At 42.2% G+C, this 20,765-nt stretch overlaps 1 protein-coding gene across 2 annotated transcripts in view; it reads right to left on the reverse strand.

The window, feature by feature from the left end:
* Positions 1-2,387: 2,387 nt before the first annotated feature.
* The window catches only part of DCX (doublecortin), a 141,451-nt gene continuing 123,073 nt past the window's right edge, over positions 2,388-20,765 (reverse strand). For both annotated transcript variants that reach the window (XM_040404883.1, XM_040404881.1), the window contains exons 6-7: positions 3,675-3,769; positions 2,388-3,136 (exon numbers count right to left, since the gene is read on the reverse strand). In XM_040404883.1, the coding sequence (XP_040260817.1) occupies positions 3,080-3,136; positions 3,675-3,769 (152 nt within the window). In that variant the 3' untranslated portion in view covers positions 2,388-3,079. The remainder of the gene's footprint in view (positions 3,137-3,674; positions 3,770-20,765) is intronic.

Consider the following 20,765-nt stretch of genomic DNA (forward strand, 5'->3'; position numbering starts at 1 on the left):
CCTAATCTTGGCTTCCAAAACTGCATGCAGAAAACTGTTAATGTGGCCGTACCCTAACAGGCAGCAGCAAGTCGCAGTGTGGCGTGGACCTTATATATACCCTGCTTTGATTCATATGGCAATAAGGCACTGGTAGCAACATCCACTAAATGACACAGGCAGTTTAGCACATGCTACTACTTACCAAATGGCAGGCTTGTCAAAGAGCACCAGATATACAATATAAATGGAGGCAGTGTTTGTTTCCAGGTTTCAAATTTCACGGTAATCCAGCATGCTATATTCAAAGAAACTCATATACAGAATACAGATTGTATTAGACCTTCAAAATGTAATATATATGGTTAATGCAACTATATAGATATATCAATAAATAGAAGTTATCCAAAAGTATATGAAATCACGTCATCTAATATCATCTTAATTCTGTGGTCTAGATGAATAAATATAGTATTGGAAAACTGGGGATCTTTGTCTCAGTATTGATAGTAGTCCGTTTCCTTGTCTAACTGACCCTAACCCAATTAAAATCTCCAGATTATACCCAGCTATGGCCAACAAATCAGAATACACTGACAACTGATCCTAAAGCAGATGTTGGTACCTATGTGCAAAATCCAATCCAAAAAAAGTGGGCACTTACCACGAGCTACTATGTTCTCTTACTAATATGTATGTATCATATAAAACCAATGAGTTTTTGTGGCATGGACCACTGTTTTTGTGGACTTTGGGAAGACTATGACTTGTGTTATATATATTTCTAATGGAATATATCAGTACCTAAGGGATTGTCACCATAATACAGTGACTCGCCCATCCTATGGAACTATTTAGTCATGTGATTAGACATTTAAAGACCTTATAAATCAAGTGCAACATAGGAACACCTGAAAATAATTTTGCCAACCCTCAACAAGTATCACTGGAGCCTTCTCATGGCTTTTTGTATGTTTTTGTAGACCCCAAAGAATTACTAGCTCTTAGTGGACTACCTAAGACTTACTTATGCAGTACATTTGCAGAAATCCTACCACTCTGTGATCTGAATGTGCCTTGAAGAAATCTGTTGCATGTCAATATGCCCTTAAATTGGAGGCTTAGTAAGGGCCTGTTTTACATTGAAGCTCACCACATTGCAAGCCCAAAATTAGAATGTCCTAATATTGTCTAGTTCTTCAGATCTGACGTCTATGTTACTGCTATTGCTGTACAGCATTGTATTAAAGGATGCATTTCTGTATGGCCGCTCACTCCAGTAAGGAGAACTAGTATGACCCCATTACCATAATACCATAAAAAATCTGCATTAAAGTGATTTTAACTTTTTCCAATTCTTTCAAAATCAGAGAGGACCCAGCATCCCTCCTGACTTATCTGTTTTAGTATATAAATAAATTCTTCATAGTATAACAATTCTGAAGCATGTTTTTTTTTATCTCTACATTGTACTGGTCCTCTGTTATTTTGACGAGAGATGTATGAATCAATTAACTGGTTGTTACCAGTTGAGGGCATGTCCCTACAAAGTCTCACAATGAGAGATCTTTAAAGGCATTCTCCAGGATTTTGATCTAGATGGCCGCGGCGCTTCATGAGCACTTAGGCCTCTACCTAGGCCATGTGATGTCACATTGATCGGTCAAATGGCCTAGGTGGAGCTCAGTCCCATTCCAGTGAATGTGGATGAGCTACAATACCAAGCACAGCCATTATCCAGTGGACAGCACTACTGCTTGGTAAGCTGTGGGGAGGCCACGGCACTCGCTGGAGCTCCGGTGAGCACCACAGCTTCCTCAAACAGCTTATTGGCGGGGTTCCGGGAGTCGGACCCCCATTGATCTGATATTGATGACCTGGAGAACCCCTATAAATAAATACTCAGTTTCTGAGTATTTTATATGCAAAATCTGCCAATCTTTGCAGTTTTCTATATACCGTACTGCAATTCTGTATATAAACTATGACTATAGGCTTGGATTACCATGAAATATTACCATTGCATAGGGTTTCATTGTGTTTTTTTCCCTGGAATTTTGAATTCACTTATGGATCAATACCCCTATCATAACTATATACCTGTAGTGCTAGGAAATAAATAATATACAAAGGGATATAAACCAGCACCTGTTTATGCTCAGATTTGTGTCCTATTATGCTGAGATGTTTGCCATCTGCTGCTGAAGTGCGGAGTCTTTGGAGATCGGAGATAGGCAAGAATCTGGATTCTAATAAAATGTGACAGAGGCAAAACCATTGTAAAGAAAGGGAGTGGGATTGTGCTGAGGAAGTAAGGAGGCCATCTGGTGCCTGAGTCAGTCACTCCCTCAACTGTATTAAGAAATATTTTCCGCTTATTAATCTGACTTTCCAAATCTGACATCCGTGTAAATATAAAAATGGTAATTGTTCATTATGTTCGGTTGAAAGAGAAGTCAATTTTGAGAAGGGGTATGCAGATTTTTTTAATTTTTTTTTCACTGAAAACTGATTGAAATGTTAATACAAAACAGTGACCAAAATTGGTTACAAATTCCTCCCAATGCTGTCTAATTCTTGGTGCTAGGGGTGAAGCTTTATATTTAAGAACACTGCATACTGTGTATGTGTAAAAACCCTCAAGTCATTGAGTAATCTGGTCTGAATTCTCGTTACAGAATGTAAAAGGGGGAATCTTAATTTTCAAATATAAAACATACAAAATGATCCACAACATACACTCAACATTTCCTAGCGTACCGTACATGTGCCTAGCTTGTTACATCATCGTAGAATGATGCAATTCATGAAAGCTAGTGATGACGGCCATTAGAAGCACCATGTTTGGTTCTAGGGTCAACTCAAGAATGACACACATGCATACAGTACATAATTTTGAAGCCTGCTTCATCACTATAAAACAGTTGGTTCTCCCTGTTAGGTTGGGTCACATGTAATTAATGACACAAACTATAAATCACATAAAAATAAAAATAACAGTGAAAGCTGTAATTGGATCCTTTAAAAAGCACCAAAGTGCCGGTCTGCTCTGTTCTGCTGTATGATCCTCCTCATGGGCGATACGATACACTGTTACTCTCTACATGGAGTCTCCAAGAGAGTCAGAGTCGTCCAGGGACAGTGGAAGGTACAGATCCTGTAAAAAGAAGCATTTGTTAACTTCAATGAAAATCTGCTAAAATTCATCATACATTAAGTCTGTCATCAGTGGGGTTCCGCACCCCCAGCACCCCCAACGATCAGCTGTTTTAAGAGGCTGTGGCACTTTGGTGAGCAGCCTTCTCACAGCTTGCCAAGCACAGTGCCATCCATTGGTATTGCTGCTCAGCACCATTCACTTGAAAGGGACTGAGCTGCACCTAAGCTATGTGACTGATGACATGACATCACCGGCCTAGGAACACTCACTGGAGAACTATAGCCTTTTCAAACAGCTGATGGGTGGGGGTTTTGGGAGTACCATTCTTGACGATCTGATATTGATGACATACCCTGATTATAGGCCATCAATATCAAAGTGTCAAACAATCCCATTAAAGTTTTTAACTGGTCGACGACTATAAACCGTTGCAGCTGGCAATATCATTTTCCCATTGACATGCACTCAGAATTTTTTAATAGTCAAATAAAAAATCTGTTCCTTTAAGAGGGATTAAGGAGAAGAAACATAATACCTTGTGCTTACGAAGACTTCCAGGACTGGTTGGGGTGGAGATTGGAGACTGCTTGGATTTAGGTGTGGATAACTGACTGCTTGAAGTTCCATTAGCTGTCAAGAAAAAAAACAGAAATGTATAATATAATGTGTATGTAGATATATAACAATATAGAATAAACCCAGAACCCTACTAACAAAGTACAAGGAAAACTTTTTTTTAGAAGACCACTGAAAATTGTATTGCAAATGGTCTTCTAGAAGAGTTGTCCTATTTATTTATTTTATGCACTTATATAGCGCTACTATATTACGCAGCACTTTACAGACATTAGCATCCAACTGTCCCCAGTGGGGCTCACAATCTAAGGTCCCTATAAGTATGTCCCTATAAGTGTGGTATGAAACCAGAGTACCCAGAGGAAAGCCACGCAAACACGGGGAGAACATACAAACTCCTTACAGATGTTCTCCTTGGTCAGATTCAAACCCAGGACCCCAGTACTGCAAGGCACCAGTGCTAATCACTGAGCCACCGTGCTGCCCTATCAATGAAGATGGCCAGTAGACATAGTATATGATCTGCAAATCTGTCACTCTGGTCTAGGTAAAAGAGTGGACGTAGTTGACTTTTGGAGACATTTCAGAACCAAAAGTCTCTGGATCCTGCAAGTAGAGATGAGCAGGTTTCAAACTTTGAGGGGAAATCAGAATATCAGCTAGCCACATTCCATTCCCTGCACTATTACATACTGTTCCCTACTCCCACATTATTTAATTGGGTGCTATTTTAACCACTTTCAAAATATTCATTTTGGTGTGGGGTTTACTCATTTCTGGTATTCTCCCACAAGTGACACAAGGACAGATCTGACTACCAAATAAATCAGTGCAATTTTGCCCTAGCACAAGCAGAGTATATTGCCATATACAAGACAAAATCATTCTACTATGCGCCTGAAGCACATTTTTTTCAATTTGAGACATGGACATAATGCTAAAAATACTTCTAATTTGAATGTTAACCCCACAGATTATGAGAAGTAGATGCTAAAGACTAGAATAAAAATAGATGAACAGATGAATATTCTTAAGAGTTTCTTAAGATTTTGTAGTTCTAGATGGAAATAATTAGGTTAGGACATCCATAGAGGTCCAGCTGGTATGACAAGTGGTTCCTTGTAAAGTTGTGTCTATGAAGTAGATTTCTAGCTGATAGCACTCCAAAAAGTGAGCCTTATGTTGTCAGTACATAAACACCACTAAAACATGGTAACTTTTCAGCAGGGTTAGCATTTTACGGAACGAGACTGAAGCTTTTATATAAGAAATAGATTTTTGAGTCAACACTACTTTAGGAACCAAGTCTAACTTCAAAGATCTTTTGCCCCCTGGCATTTGTCACAAGAAATATTTCAAATTTTGATATTCTGCATCTATATATTTCCCAGTGCTGTAAATTTCACGGTATGTCAAATCTCACAGCAAACCTAAATATATTACTTGGTATTTACAGGATTGGCTTACTGTGCCCTGGCCTGCTGGAGGCCAGACCTTATCTACATCCCCATGCCTTTGACATGTACAGAATGAGACAGGATGAAAGATATACAGAGGGCAGAAGCAATATGCTTTTTCTACCTTATGCTAAATGCAGCATATCGCCAAGAGTCGACTATGTAGACAACTGCTGACATTTAAATTAAAAGGGAAAAAGTAAAACCCACAATGAAAACATGGCTGACTCATCTGACTCGTCCAGAATACAGAATGTACATTCAGTTCAGGTTGAGAGTATTTTAGAAGTTTTTGAAAACATTTTGAATTGAACCAAGTACCAACAAAATGTTAACTAAGACTTGTCAGTCTTGACTGATCCATCATGTGAGTTCCTTCTAGAAAGAGATCTGCACCATTTATGGTCTATTTATAATATACAGTAGGTAGAACATCAAACCCTACAATGAAATAATTCAGGTTTTTTTAGGAGGTGCATTAAGTATCCTTCATGGATCTGATGTTTTTGTAACACTGGCTCATTGTTTGGATCGGAAATCATGTTGATTGCATTATCATGGGTGCCTGGACCCCTAAAAAATTCTATTTTTTTACATTTATGCTGAAATGTCATAGATCACTTTTGTTGGATGTTCGTTTTCCTGACTAACTGACAAGTAATGCTCCATGTGTTTGTAAAAAGAGATTCTTCAGAAGCTGCAGTGTATATGATACGATACTGTGTTCTAGCTTGTTGAAAAGGATGAGGGCATTTCATATCTATCAGTGGTGGACAGAAAGTTCCTCCTCAAAATGATCTTCAGGTGTGCATTATAAGCAATTATGTACTATAAGGCTATTTTCACACTGGCGTTTTGGCTTTCCGTTTGTGAGATCCGTTCAGGGCTCTCACAAGCGGTCCAAAAACGCATCAGTTTTGCCCTAATGCATTCTGAATGACAAAGGATCCGCTCAGAATGCATCAGTTTGCCTCTGATCAGTCTCCATTCCGCTCTGGAGGCGGACACCAAAACGCTGCTGTCCGTTTGGCTCAGTTTCGTCACACAATGTAAGTCACTGACACAATCTGGCACAATAGAAAACGGATCCGTCCTCCATTGACTTTCAATGGTGTTCAAGACGGATCCGTCTTGGCTATGTTACAGATAATACAAACGGATCAGTTCTGAACGGATGCAGACGGTTGTATTATCTGAACGGATACATCTGTGCAGATCCATGACGGATCCACACCAAACGCGAGTCATCTCTGTAACTTGTTATATTCTCTATAGATGGGTACATTATCCTATTTATTATGTGCACAACCTGTTTTTGTTAGCACTGTTTAGGTCACTTGCCTGAGTGGGGTCCACATTGAGAGCCTATAATGCTTACATTTCATATAACTTTCATATGGATAAGATTATCCCCTATAACTATATATACAGCTGAAAGTTTCTATTTCACATGAATACATGTCAGATTCTCATTGTACTCTCTATTCCTGTTTTTTCTTATTTTATTAGTTTCCAATTACAATTACTAGATGAGTGTAATACACAGAGCCAAATATCTGTGACCATCTTTGTGCCACTTAACCACTTCCAGACCGGGCCATTTTCCCCCTTCCTGACCAGGCCTAATTTTGCAAATTTGACATGTGTCAATTTATGTGGTAATAGCTTTGGAATACTTTTATTTATCCAAGCCATTCTGAGATTGTTTTCTTGTGACACATTGTACTTCATGCTAGTCATAAATTTGAGTCAATATATTTCACCTTTATTTATGAAAAAATCCCAAATTTACCCAAAATTTTGAAACATTTACAATTTTCTAAATTTCAATTTCTCTGCTTTTAAAACAGAAAGTGATACCTCATAAAATATTCATTACTTAACATTCCTCATATGTCTACTTTATTGTCACGGATGGTGTACAGGAAACAAGATGATACAAATAACAAATGATGACTCACTGGATCCACAACTAAGGAACATAAAGGGAGACCCCTGCAATCGACCTGCCGCTCTCCCTTAATGCTCAGCCTATGCGACCACTCTAAAGGTGAATGGGCGCATATCCACGTACCTCGGCTATCTTAACCTGAAGGCCCTACAATAGTGAGGGGACACGACCACCGGCTCCCTACACAGACACGGAGGGAGTCAGGGTCCCCTGGATCCAGACAACAGAAAATCATAAATACAAAACAGCACTTATCTGAAGACGACTGGGAGCTGGGAGCTGGGAGCTGGGAGCTGGGAGCTGGGAGCTGGGAGCTGGGAGCTGGGAGCTGAAGTCAGCATGCACACTCATTCCAGGAAGTAGTATCAGCCACACCCAACTACCTTATGGGGGAGAATATAAAGGGAGGTAATGAGTCGACTGCATGACAGCTGAGATAGCCTAACGAGGTGAGGAACAGAAACCAAAACAAAGAAACTCAAGGGGGAGGATCTGAACGGCTCCTGTCAGAGCCTCTCAGCTGTCTGCTTGTGACAGTACCCCTCCCTCTAGGAGTGGACTCCGGACACTCAGGGCCCAACTTCTCAGGATGGGACCTATGGAAAGCCCTGATGAGGCGAGAGGCCTTAATGTCCGTCACTGGGAGCCACATCCTCTCCTCAGGACCATAACCCTCCCAATGAACGAGGTACTGGAGGGAACCGCGGACAAGACGAGAATCCACAATCCTAGAGACCTGAAATTCAAGATTCCCATCAACCATAATCGGAGGAGGAGGCAAAGGAGAAGGTACAATAGGTTGAACATAAGGTTTCAATAAGGACTTATGGAAAACATTATGGATCTTCCAAGTCTGAGGAAGATCAAGACGGTAGGCAACAGGATTGATGACAGACAGGATCTTGTAAGGCCCAATAAACCTAGGACCCAACTTCCAGGAGGGAACCTTCAATTTGATATTCTTGGTAGACAGCCACACCAAATCACCAACATTCAGGTCCGGACCAGGCATACGTCTCTTATCCGCCACACGCTTATATCTCTCACTCATATTCTTTAGATTATCCTGAATATTTTGCCAAATAGATGACAAAGACGAGGAGAATCTGTCCTCATCAGGCAAACCAGAAGAGCCCTCTCCAGAGAAAGTCCCAAACTGCGGATGAAACCCATATGCACCAAAAAATGGTGACTTATCAGAGGACTCCTGACGACGGTTATTTAAAGCAAACTCAGCAAGGGACAAAAACGAACACCAATCCTCCTGATTCTCCGCCACAAAACAGCGCAGATATGTCTCCAGATTCTGATTGACACGCTCTGTCTGGCCATTCGACTGCGGATGGAAAGCAGAAGAGAATGACAAGCGAACCCCCAAGCGAGAACAGAAAGCCTTCCAGAATCTGGAAACAAACTGCGTGCCCCTATCAGAGACTATGTCAGAAGGAATCCCATGCAATTTGACAATGTGGTCAACAAATGCCTGCGCCAGCGTCTTAGCATTGGGCAAACCGGGAAAAGGGATAAAGTGCACCATTTTGCTAAAACGGTCCACCACCACCAGAATCACAGACTTCCCCGAGGAACGAGGCAAGTCCGTTATGAAGTCCATGGACAGATGTGTCCAAGGACGGGAAGGAATGGGCAAAGGAAGGAGAGGACCTGATGGCCGTGAGTGAGGGACCTTGGCACGAGCGCAAGTCTCGCAAGCTGCCACAAAACCCTCAACTGACTTACGAAGCGCAGGCCACCAGAATCTCCGAGCAATGAGATCCAGTGTGGCTCTTGTCCCCGGGTGCCCAGCAAGGACCGTATCATGGTGTTCTTTAAAAATCTTGTGTCTCAAAGCGAGAGGCACAAACAACCTCCCAGGAGGACAAAGATCAGGAGCTTCTGACTGGGCTGCCTGCACCTCTGCCTCCAATTCAGGAAAAAGAGCAGAGACCACCACACCTTCAGCTAAAATGGGACCCGGGTCTTCAAAATTCCCACCTCCCGGGAAACAACGTGACAGGGCATCTGCCTTCACATTCTTAACCCCAGGGCGGAACGTAACAACAAAATTAAACCTTGAAAAGAACAAAGACCATCTGGCCTGTCTCGGGTTCAGACGCTTGGCTGACTCCAAGTAGGCCAGATTTTTATGGTCAGTAAACACAGTAATAGGGTGTCTGGCTCCCTCTAGCCAATGGCGCCATTCCTCAAAAGCCAACTTGATGGCCAACAATTCCCTATCTCCCACATCATAATTTCTCTCTGCGGAGGAGAGCTTCTTTGAGAAAAAGGCACACGGTTGCCATTTGGCAGGAGAGGAACCCTGAGACAAGACCGCCCCCACCCCCACCTCAGAAGCATCAACCTCAACTATGAAGGGTAAGGAAACATCAGGTTGTACTAGGATGGGAGCGGAAGCAAAACTCTCCTTGATATCAGAAAAGGCCTTACGCGCCTCTACCGACCAGGAAGAAAAATCTACCCCCTTTCTGGTCATATCCGTGAGTGGTTTAACAACAGAGGAATAATTCAAAATAAATTTCCTGTAATAATTAGCAAAGCCCAAAAAACGCATCAGCGCCTTCTGATTCTCAGGAAGCTCCCACTCAAGCACAGCGCGGACCTTCTCGGGGTCCATGCGAAAACCAGAAGCGGAGACAAGAAACCCCAGAAATTGGATCTCTGGAACCGCAAACACACATTTTTCCAGTTTCGCGTATAATTTATTCTCCCGCAGGATGAGTAAGACCTGACATAAGTGTTCCTTATGAGTTTTGAAATCAGGAGAAAAAATCAAAATGTCATCCAAATACACTAATACAAATTTTCCCATTAAATGATAAAAAATGCTGTTGACGAAATGCTGAAAAACGGCTGGGGCATTCATCAAACCAAAAGGCATAACTAAATTCTCAAAATGGCCCTCAGGGGTATTGAAAGCCGTCTTCCATTCGTCTCCTTCTCTGACCCTAACCAGGTTGTATGCCCCTCTTAGGTCTAATTTGGAAAAGACTTTCGCCCCAACAACCTGGTTAAACAAATCTGGGATTAAAGGAAGCGGATACGGATCACGAATAGTGATACTGTTCAGCTCCCTGAAATCCAGACAAGGTCTTAAAGAACCATCCTTTTTCTTAACAAAGAAAAAACCAGCGGCAACAGGTGACTTTGAGGGTCGTATGTGTCCTTTTCTCAGACTCTCAGAGATATAAGCACGCATCGCGACCCTCTCAGGTTGGGAAAGATTGTATAAACGAGATTTAGGCAGCTTGGCACCTGGGATGAGATCAATAGGGCAATCATACTCCCTGTGCGGAGGCAAATCCTGAACTCCACTCTCAGAGAAAACATCCAAAAATTCAGAGAGGAAAGGTGGTACAGTTTTAGTAGAAACCTCAGAAATAGATGTTATGAGGCAATTCTCTCTGCAAAAGTCACTCCAACCATTTATTTGCCTCGCTGGCCAATCAATGGTGGGGTTATGTTTAGAGAGCCAGGGTAGCCCCAACACTAGAGGAGTAGGCAAACCGCTAAGGACGAAACATGACACATCCTCAACATGAGTATCATTCACAATTAAACGGATATTGTGAACTATGCCCTTTAATGATTTCTGAGAAAGTGGAGCTGAATCAATAGAAAAAACAGGAATATTTTTTCGCAAAGTGCAAACCTGGAAACCATGAGTTATTGCAAATTGGTTATCAATGAGGTTGACAGCTGCTCCACTATCCACAAAAATCTCACAAAAAATGCTCTTGCTCTCTAGCGCCACCCTAGCAGGCAGGACAAAACGGGAACTACAAGCAAAAGACAATTCTTCAATTTCCGCCTCAACCCTGCCAATAGTAACAGACGGAATATTCTTAAAAGATTTCCTCCTTTTTGTCTCTTTATTACTCCCAGAAAACTGCCTGAATCTCCTAGAGGGACAAACATTTGCCAGATGATTTATACCTCCACAACAAAAGCAAACCCTCCCCTGCGGGCTGAATCCTCTATTGTCAGAGGCAATCAACCCCAGCTGCATGGGCTCCTGCTCAGAAGGGGCTGACAGCGACTGAGACCCCTGTGCACAGAATGACACCGGTGCACTGTCCCGGGACTGAGTATGACAGGAAGGAGAGATCTCTCCTCTCTCTCTAAGACGCCTGTCAATACGAACAGCCTGAGACATAGCAGAATTCAAGGAGGTAGGTCTTTCATGAAATGCAAATGCATCTTTCAATCCCTCAGAAAGACCATAGCAAAATTGACTTCGGAGTGCAGCATCATTCCAACCCGTATCTGCTGCCCATCTCCGAAATTCTGAGCAGTATATCTCTGCGGATTGTTTACCCTGGCATAACAGACGTAGTCTAGACTCAGCCAGAGCAATACGATCCGGATCATCATATATCTGACCCAGGGCTAAAAAGAATTCATCCACTGAACGGAGGGGTTGTGCCCCCTCCGGCAGGGAAAAGGCCCAGGACTGAGCATTACCCCTGAGCAGCGATATAATGATCCCCACCCTCCGTTCTTCATCACCGGAAGAATGGGGAAGAAGGCGAAAATGGAGTTTGCAAGCCTCTCTAAAACGTACAAAATTCTCACTACCCCCGGAAAACGTATCCGGGAGCGAAATCTTAGGCTCAGCACAAACTCCATGAACGCAAGCTGAACCGGTCACTTGAAACTGAGAAAAAGTCTTACGGAGATCAGCTACCTCCAATGAAAGACCCTGGAAGCGTTCAGCCAAAAGTGAAACCGGATCCATGCTTGAGACGGTTTTGGTGGCTGATAATGTCACGGATGGTGTACAGGAAACAAGATGATACAAATAACAAATGATGACTCACTGGATCCACAACTAAGGAACATAAAGGGAGACCCCTGCAATCGACCTGCCGCTCTCCCTTAATGCTCAGCCTATGCGACCACTCTAAAGGTGAATGGGCGCATATCCACGTACCTCGGCTATCTTAACCTGAAGGCCCTACAATAGTGAGGGGACACGACCACCGGCTCCCTACACAGACACGGAGGGAGTCAGGGTCCCCTGGATCCAGACAACAGAAAATCATAAATACAAAACAGCACTTATCTGAAGACGACTGGGAGCTGGGAGCTGGGAGCTGGGAGCTGGGAGCTGGGAGCTGGGAGCTGGGAGCTGGGAGCTGAAGTCAGCATGCACACTCATTCCAGGAAGTAGTATCAGCCACACCCAACTACCTTATGGGGGAGAATATAAAGGGAGGTAATGAGTCGACTGCATGACAGCTGAGATAGCCTAACGAGGTGAGGAACAGAAACCAAAACAAAGAAACTCAAGGGGGAGGATCTGAACGGCTCCTGTCAGAGCCTCTCAGCTGTCTGCTTGTGACATTTATGTTGGTATCATGTTGTAAATGTCATTTTATTTTTTTAAGACGTTAGAAGGCTTAGAATTTTAGAAGCAATTCTTAAAGTTTTTAAGAAAATATCCAAAACCCACTTTTTAAGGACCAGTTCAGGTCTGAAGTCACTTTGTGGGGCTTACATAGTGGAAACCCCCCATAAATGACCCCATTGTAGAAACTGCAACCTTCAAGTTACTCAAAACTGATTTTACAAACTTTGTTAACCATTTAGGTGTTCCACAAGAATTAAAGGAAAATGGAGAGGAAATTTCTAAATTTAACTTTTTGGCAGATTTTCCATTTTAATCAATTTTGTTATTTAACACATCAAATGTTTACAAATAAAACTTAATATTTATTACCCTGATTCTGCGGTTTACAGAAACACCCCACATGTGGTCGTAAACTACTGTAAGGGCACACGGCAGGGCGCAGAAGAAAAGGATGTTTTTTGCTGAACTGGTTTTTAAATGCCATGTCCCATTTGAAGCCCCCCTGATGCACCCTTATAGTAGAAACACCAAAAAGTGACCCTATTTTGGAAACTAGGGGATAAGGTGCCAGTTTTATTGGTACTATTTTGGGGTACATATGATTTTGAATTGCCCTACATTATGTTTTTTTGTGAGGCAAATATGTCTATTTTCTTTGTTTGTTTCAGTTTTATATAATAAAGCATTTTTGAAAAAAAAATTGTTTTTGTGTCTCTATTTTATGAGCACCATATTTTTTTTATTTTTCTGTCGATCGTCTTGTGCAGGGGCTCATTTTTTGTAGTAAGAGTTGATGTTTTTATTGGTACCATTTTTGGGTACATATGACTTTTGGATCATTCAGTATCACACTTTTTTTTACACAGTTTTTATTTTTTTATTTTTTTTATGGTGTTTATCCGACGGGGTGGATCATGTGATAGATTTATAGAGCCGGCCGTCACGGACGCGGCAATAACAAATATGTCTATTTTATTTAAATTTTTTCTAGTTTTAACATTTTTTTTTAGTACTTAATTGGGGAATTTATTTTTTTACATGTGAAACCTTTTTTTATTTATTTTTTTAAAACACTTTATTCTTTTTATTATTATTATAATTTTTTTTTTACACTTTGCGTCCCCCATAAGGTCATACAAGACCTCTGAAGGACATTTAACTTCATTTTTTTTTTCCACTTTTGATTTCTCCTGTAACTGGGGCTGACATAGTAGCCCCAGTTACAGGGGAAATACAGCACCCCAATGAGGCTGTACAGCATAATACAGTGCTGTACAGCCTCAGTGCACGGCTGATCGAGGTCTCTGAAATACCCGACAGCTCCTGCACTCTCCCGACCCCGGCGGTCACATGACCACCAGGTCGGGACAGGAAGCGCGTAGCGCTTTCTGATCAGTATACACATCGCTCGTTGAGCGCTGTGTATACAGTGAACTAGAAGGCAGGGACACCTCGTTCTCCACAATACCTCGTTCTCCACAATACCTGTGATGGTGAGGATAGACTTTCCCAAAAGGTGTACCAGGTGCTACCTCTGAGGGGGAGTTGGGACATGAGGGAACGGGACCTGGTTGTGGACCCACTGCACTGACCTCCAGGTGGCACGGTACACCCAGAAGAAGCTGGGAGGCCAGAGGCTGATCAGATGCCTTTCTGCAGAAAGAGACGCCTTTAAATACATCCTGCAGCCCAGCCATGTGCGTGCTGCCTCACATAAGGAGGATAGACACGTCCACACACACCCTATATGTACACAAGGAGCGGAAGCTTCGCTCAGAGCCAGGAGGGGAATGCCGGCGGCAGAGGCGCAGACCACAACTAAGAACCCAGCTGCCTGCGCCTGTCAGCATGGCGTGCAGCAGCGGGGAGGAGTGAGGAAGCCTGGCGCCTGTGCCTGTCTGTGGGGACAGAATCGCAGCATGGGGCGCCAGGTTAACTATAATCTCTTCACCATATTGAATATCTCTTCCCAAAAATCTTTCAGCCTTAGACAATACCACATACCATGTCGCATATCTTTATCTTCTTTACCATATTTAGGGCATTTTGCTTCCTAATCTTGATTATCATTTTGAATATAATTTTACTTTTGGATATTGTCTTGAGATCTATAAATTCCTTATTTAGCCTATTAATAGGGAAACTGATTTATTTGAGCAATTCTTTCACCGTACCCCTATTCTTACATTAAAAAAATATAATAATCTTTGGTTATTCATTATATCCCCTATACTATTAACTCCTGTTTCCTCTAACATGGACCAAACAACGCCTTTTATCTTGGGTCCTATGCGCATAAGATTTTTAGTTCTATTTCCTTATCACAGTAAATTAGTATATTATACTGTACATTTTTCTTGTTTTTCAACTTTACCAACGATGTATCTCTAATTCACCCTGGCATGCTAGATACCAGCTTCTGAGCCAAACACCGACTGATGGCAACCCATTCTTGCCTAATCAGTGCTTAGACTTTATCACAATTTATTTGTTTTTATTTGACCACCCACTTTTTGAGGATTGACCATAGGTTCTCAGTGGGATTGACTTCTGGCACGTCTCCTGGCCATGAACCCAACATTTCAATGTTTTGTTCACTAAGCCACTTAGTTATCACTTTTAACTTGTGACAGGGTGCTCCATCATGCTGTAAAAAAACATTGTACATAACCAGATTGCTCCTGGATCATTGGAGAAGTTGGTCCTGGAGGATGTTTTGATATCATTCTTTATTCTTAGGCAAACTTGTGAGTGGGTCCACTCTCTTGAATGAGAAGCAACCCTATACATGAATGGTCTTAGGAGGCTTTACTGTTGACATGACACAGGTCTCCTGGTAGCACTCGCCTTTTGTTCGCCAGGCAATCATCTAAACCCTCTAAAGGGGGCTTCATCAGAGAAAATAACTTCATCCCAGTCCTCTGCAGTCCAATTACTGTACTTCCTGCAAAATGGCAGTCTGTCCTTGATGGGACACTGTGCATGCAGATGTGCTGACACCTGCCTTCTGCCATTCCTGAGCAAGCTTCTGCACTGGTGCTGACCTGATCCCGTAGCTGAATCCTCTTTAGGAGATAGTCCTGGCACATGCTGGAATTTCTTTAGAGCTTTGAAGCCTTCTTCACAGCAATTGAACCTCTTTCCTTGAAGTTCTTGATGATCCAATAAATGGTTGTTTTAGGCGCCATGTTCCAAGCAGATGTTCTTGCCTGTGAAGCCCTTTTGATGCAAAGCAATGATGGCTGCACGTTTCCTTGAAGGTAACCATGTTTAACCACCCCCTGTTTAAAGCAACCAGTCTGCTCTTTTAATTCAATCAGTATGACTGAGTGATATAAGTTGCCTTGTCCTCATGAACACTTTCTCCTCAGCTAACGAGAACATCACTGAAAAGATGTTAGCAGGTCATTTTATGGCAGGGCTGAAGTACAGTGGAAATTGGGTCTTTGTGATTACGTTAATTTTCATGGCAGGGAATGACTTTCCAATTAATTGCAATTCATCTGATCACTCTTCATAACAATCTAGAGTTAATGCAAATGGCCACCATAAAAACTGAAGCAGGAAACATTGTGAAAACCAGAATTTGTGTCCATCTCAAAACTTTTTGCCATGGTTGTACAGTTAAATGTTTTTGTTCACTACAACTGGTGGATAAGTGGCTCAAGTTTATATATATACTGATTAGTGCCTGCAGGAGAAGTGGTGTCCAAAGACCGCAATGGTTGGCTTTTTGTGTAACTCCCATAGACAGTAAACTGGGTTCTCCAGGAATTAAGAAAAGGAAAATACTTGTGAAGGGGTATTCCCATCTCAGACAATGGGGGCATAGCACTTCATTATTCTGTGCTCACACAAGTTTCACAATCCTTCCTCCATGGCATGGCCTGGAAGAGGCAGGACTGCAAAACTCGAGTTGGGCCAGAACAGTGTATTTTATATGCTTGTAATGCTTGTCAGTACAATAAAACCCTTGCATGGAGAATTCATCCGGTTGCAGCGGGGTCTCACTATTGGAGACATCTGTCTCTTGCATTTTCTACAGGCAGTGTAAGTGAAAGGTGTTTAGCTATTACCATTGGCAATAGCATGATCTGACTGACCACCAGGGAAAGAATACAAGCTTGCTATGAACTACCAAGTGTTGGATAAATGGTGATACTTTATGAACATTGCTGGCTGCCCTTTTGAAGGACAGCAGTACTAGTTCGATTTTTATCTGTATTGGATGAACTGACCTACTTCTAACAAACTGTGCAGCGCTTACTGAGACTATTGCCATAGATTGCTCACAGGAGCTGTTCTTTTTATCTGACTCATGCACACGACAGTTGTTGTGTTCCGTTCCGCAAAATGGGGTTCCATTGTTTTGTGATCCGTTTCCGTTTCCGTGTGTCTTCCTTTATTTTCGGAGGACCACCAGACATAAAGGAAAGTAAAAAAAAAGTCTAAGACTTTTTGCCATGCAAATGATAGAAAAAAAACGGACGCGGACGCGCAGACGCGGATGACAATCTTGTGTGCCTCCGCGTTTTTTAGCGGTCCCATTGACTTGAATGGGTCCGTGAACAGTTTTCTGCGAAAATAATAGGACAGGTTATATTATTTTTGATGGACTGGAATCACGGACGCGGATGGCAAACGGTGCATTAGCCGAGTTTTCAACGGACCCATTGAAAGTCAATAGGTCCGCAGAAAATCACGAAAAACGGCACAACGGACACGGAATGAAACAACGGTTGCATGAGGCCTTAGGGTACTTTCACACTAGCATTTTTGTTTTCCGGTATTGAGTTCCGTCCTAGGGGCTCAATACCGGGAAAAAACTGATCAGTTTTATCCTAATGCATTCTGAATGGAGAGCATTCCGTTCAGGATGCATCAGTTCAGTCCCTCTTACATTTTTTGGCCGGAAAAATACTGCAGCATGCTGCAGTTTTCTCTCCGGCCAATAATCCTGAACACTTGCCGGAATTCCGCATCCGGCATTAATTTACATTGAAGTGTATTAGTGATGGATCCGGCATTTAGTGTTCCGGCAAAATGGATCCAGCTTTCCCGCCTGCGCATGTGCAGACCTTTAAAAATGTGAAAAAATTGAATACCGGATCCGTTTTTCCGGATGACACTGGAGAGACGGATCTGGTATCTTAATGCATTTGTCAGACGGATCCGGATCTGTCTGACAAATGCCATCAGGTGGACGGATTGAGCAGGCAGTTCTGGCGACGGAACTGCCTGCCGGAATCCTCTGCCGCAAGTGTGAAAGTACCCTTACTTTAGGCTACCTGCACATGGGGGTGGATTTTCCTAAATAATTTCGGTGTAAATTTTCTCAGCATTTCTGCCCCAAATCCGCATGTAATTTGCAGATTTTGATGTAGATTTTCCCTAATCTCATCATGCTGCGGATTTAAAAATTTGCCTAGCAAATTTCCGCACAAAAAAGTACACAAACATGAAATTTATCAAATTGCATTCACTTTGCTGGTACTGTATTACACTGAGGATTTTTTTTAATGAAAATCTGAGTAGAAAAACCATGTGCAGGTAGCCTTAAAGAGCTTTTCTCATCAAATATTCTACAGTTTTCAAACCAGCACCTGGATCTGAATACTTTTGTAATTGCATATAATTAACAATGTAATATATTGAATTAAATCTATCTGTATAGCGCAACCTGCTGTTTGCTCTTTTTCTATTTTTTTCTGTCCAGCTCACCGAGATGGAAGTACATGATCAGTTCCCTCCTTCAATTGCCACCAGCTGCAGCAGAAAGGATACAACCCTGAGAAAAGACGTGCCCCCCTAAGCCGACCGCCTAAAATAAATATAGCAGAACAATTGGAGCAATGAACGCGGAGATGTTTGGATCCATGTTTGTTACAGAACTGGTTCTAGCTTTGTTAGAAAGAGGTTGTCTTGTACTAGATTATGTATGATTTTCATGTTTTACATTATTTATGAGTTAACCCATCAAGGTTGAAAAAAAGGCTGTGAAAAAGAAATAATGTGTCCTTCAGGGAAGTCTTGAGAGACATCTGTTCTTCATGATCTTTCGGTGGGTTGCATCTTAATAATACATCATTCGAGACATGAACGCTGGACTATACCGGTACATGAAGAAGGCGATTGAATTCTACGGTACATGTAGTCACACAAGTGTTAAAGGGTTGCTGTCCTCCAACAGTCCGATGGTGTTAGCATTGAAATTATCCTTCTTTTAGAAGTTCTTCAGAGCTACATTTCTTTCAATAGGTTTGGAAGGTTTCTTGGTAAAAAACCAGTGAGAAATATAAGGGAGCCCATGCCACGTCACAGTAGCGGGCCCAGCCAAGCTGCCAGGTTGCCTGTAACCCCTGTAGGAGATCTCACAGCACTTCTTGGTATTTTAGGGCCTGCTAAACAGTTAAATAACATGCTGTATTTGCTGCCATTGACATTTATCCATCTTTCCATTTTTCATTCTTCCAGGATTTTTGTGGTTAGTAGACCTACTCAAATATAGCTCATATATCAGCAAAAATCTGTTAGCAATATGCTGAGCATCTGTTTGTAAAAGCATACGAAGTATAAAAAGGCCCTTGTAAGGCCTCATGCAGACGACCGTTGTTGTGTTCCGTGTCCGTTGTTCCGTTTTCCGTGATTTTCTGCGGACCCATTGACTTTCAATGGGTCCGTTGAAAACTCGCATGATGCACCGTTTGTCATCCGCGTCCATGATCCGTGTTTCCAGTCCATCACAAAAATATGACCTGTCCTATTTTTTTCATGGACAACGGTTCGCGGACCCATTCAAGTCAATGGGTCCGTGAAAAAACAGGGAGGCACACAAGATTGTCATCCGCGTCCGTGATCCGTGTCCGTTTTTTTCCTATAATTTTTTCCTATAGATTTTTTTTTCACTTTTCAAAAATCAAGGAAGACACACGGAAACAAAAACGGAAACGGATCACAGAACCCAGTTTTGCGGACCGCAAAAAAATACTGTCGTGTGCATGAGGCCTAACTGTATAAAGAAGCAATAAACGTCACCCTATTACTTGATTGAGGGAAACTACTATTACCGCTTTTACTAACGCCTGCTACTATTTATTACTGTTACGTTTACTACTATTACTACTCTTTTATATGAAACACCTTTATCTATCGTGTTTTGTACGGTAAAGGGTGTGTTTGCACTTTGCAAGTAGCGAACAGGCTGTGGATTTTGCATCTGGATTTGTGAGTGGGGAAAATCGGCAGCATAAAGGGCTCATTCACACGGCCGTGCCTGTATTGCGGCCCGCAAATATGCGGGCACTGGCCACGTGCACCCCGCATCACGGATGCGGAACCATTCACCTGAATGGCTCTGCAATCCGGAAGGTGCGGAACGGAGGCACGGAAGCACTACGGAGTGCTTCCATGGGGTTTCTGTCCGTTCCTCCGCACCGCCAAAAAATAGAACATGTTCTATTTTTTTGCAGTGCGGACACATCACGGAACAATTCAAGTTAAATGGGTCTGAATACGCCGCGGCAGCCCGTGCATTGGGGACTGCAAATTGCGGCCCCCAATGCACGGAACGGCCGAACAACGGCCGTGTGCATGAGCCCTAATACAGCAGTAACAAAGTGGCTGGGATTTTAACAAATTTCATCCACACCCTGCAACAAGAAAATCTCTAACATATGGTGCAGATTTTAAATCAATTTATGCTGCTATGCTCCTTTGTGATGCACAGTGGGAAATCATCAAATCTAAAGCAAAATTCCACAGTGAATTTGCAACAGATTTTTTTCAGTTCCATTTACATCATATCTTAGATTTAAAGGGTTTTTGCACTTCAGCAAATGGCATTTATCATGTAGAGAAAGTTAATACAAGGCACTTACTAATGTATTGTGATTGTTCATATTGCTTCCTTTGCTGGCTGGATTCATTTTTCCATTACATTAAACACTGATTGTTTCCATGGTTACGACCACCCTGAAATCCATCAGCGTGGCCGTGCTTGCATACTATAAAAAAAAGCACCAGACTATGTGCACTCCCACCGTCTCGGTCACCAAAGAAGCCGGCAATTTTTTTTCTATAGCGTGCAAGCACGACCACCGCTGATGGATTACAGGGTGGTCGAAACGAGCAATGTATAATTTGATGAAAAATGGATGAAGGCAGGAAAGGAAGCAATATGGGTAATGAAAATACATTAGTAAGTGGCTTGTATTATATTTCTCTACATGATAAATGCCACTTGCTGAAGTGACAAAACACCTTTAACGGGGATTT

The sequence above is a fragment of the Bufo bufo genome, chromosome 8 (assembly GCF_905171765.1).
Source record: "Bufo bufo chromosome 8, aBufBuf1.1, whole genome shotgun sequence".
In the NCBI taxonomy this organism is placed as follows: Eukaryota; Metazoa; Chordata; class Amphibia; order Anura; family Bufonidae; genus Bufo; species Bufo bufo.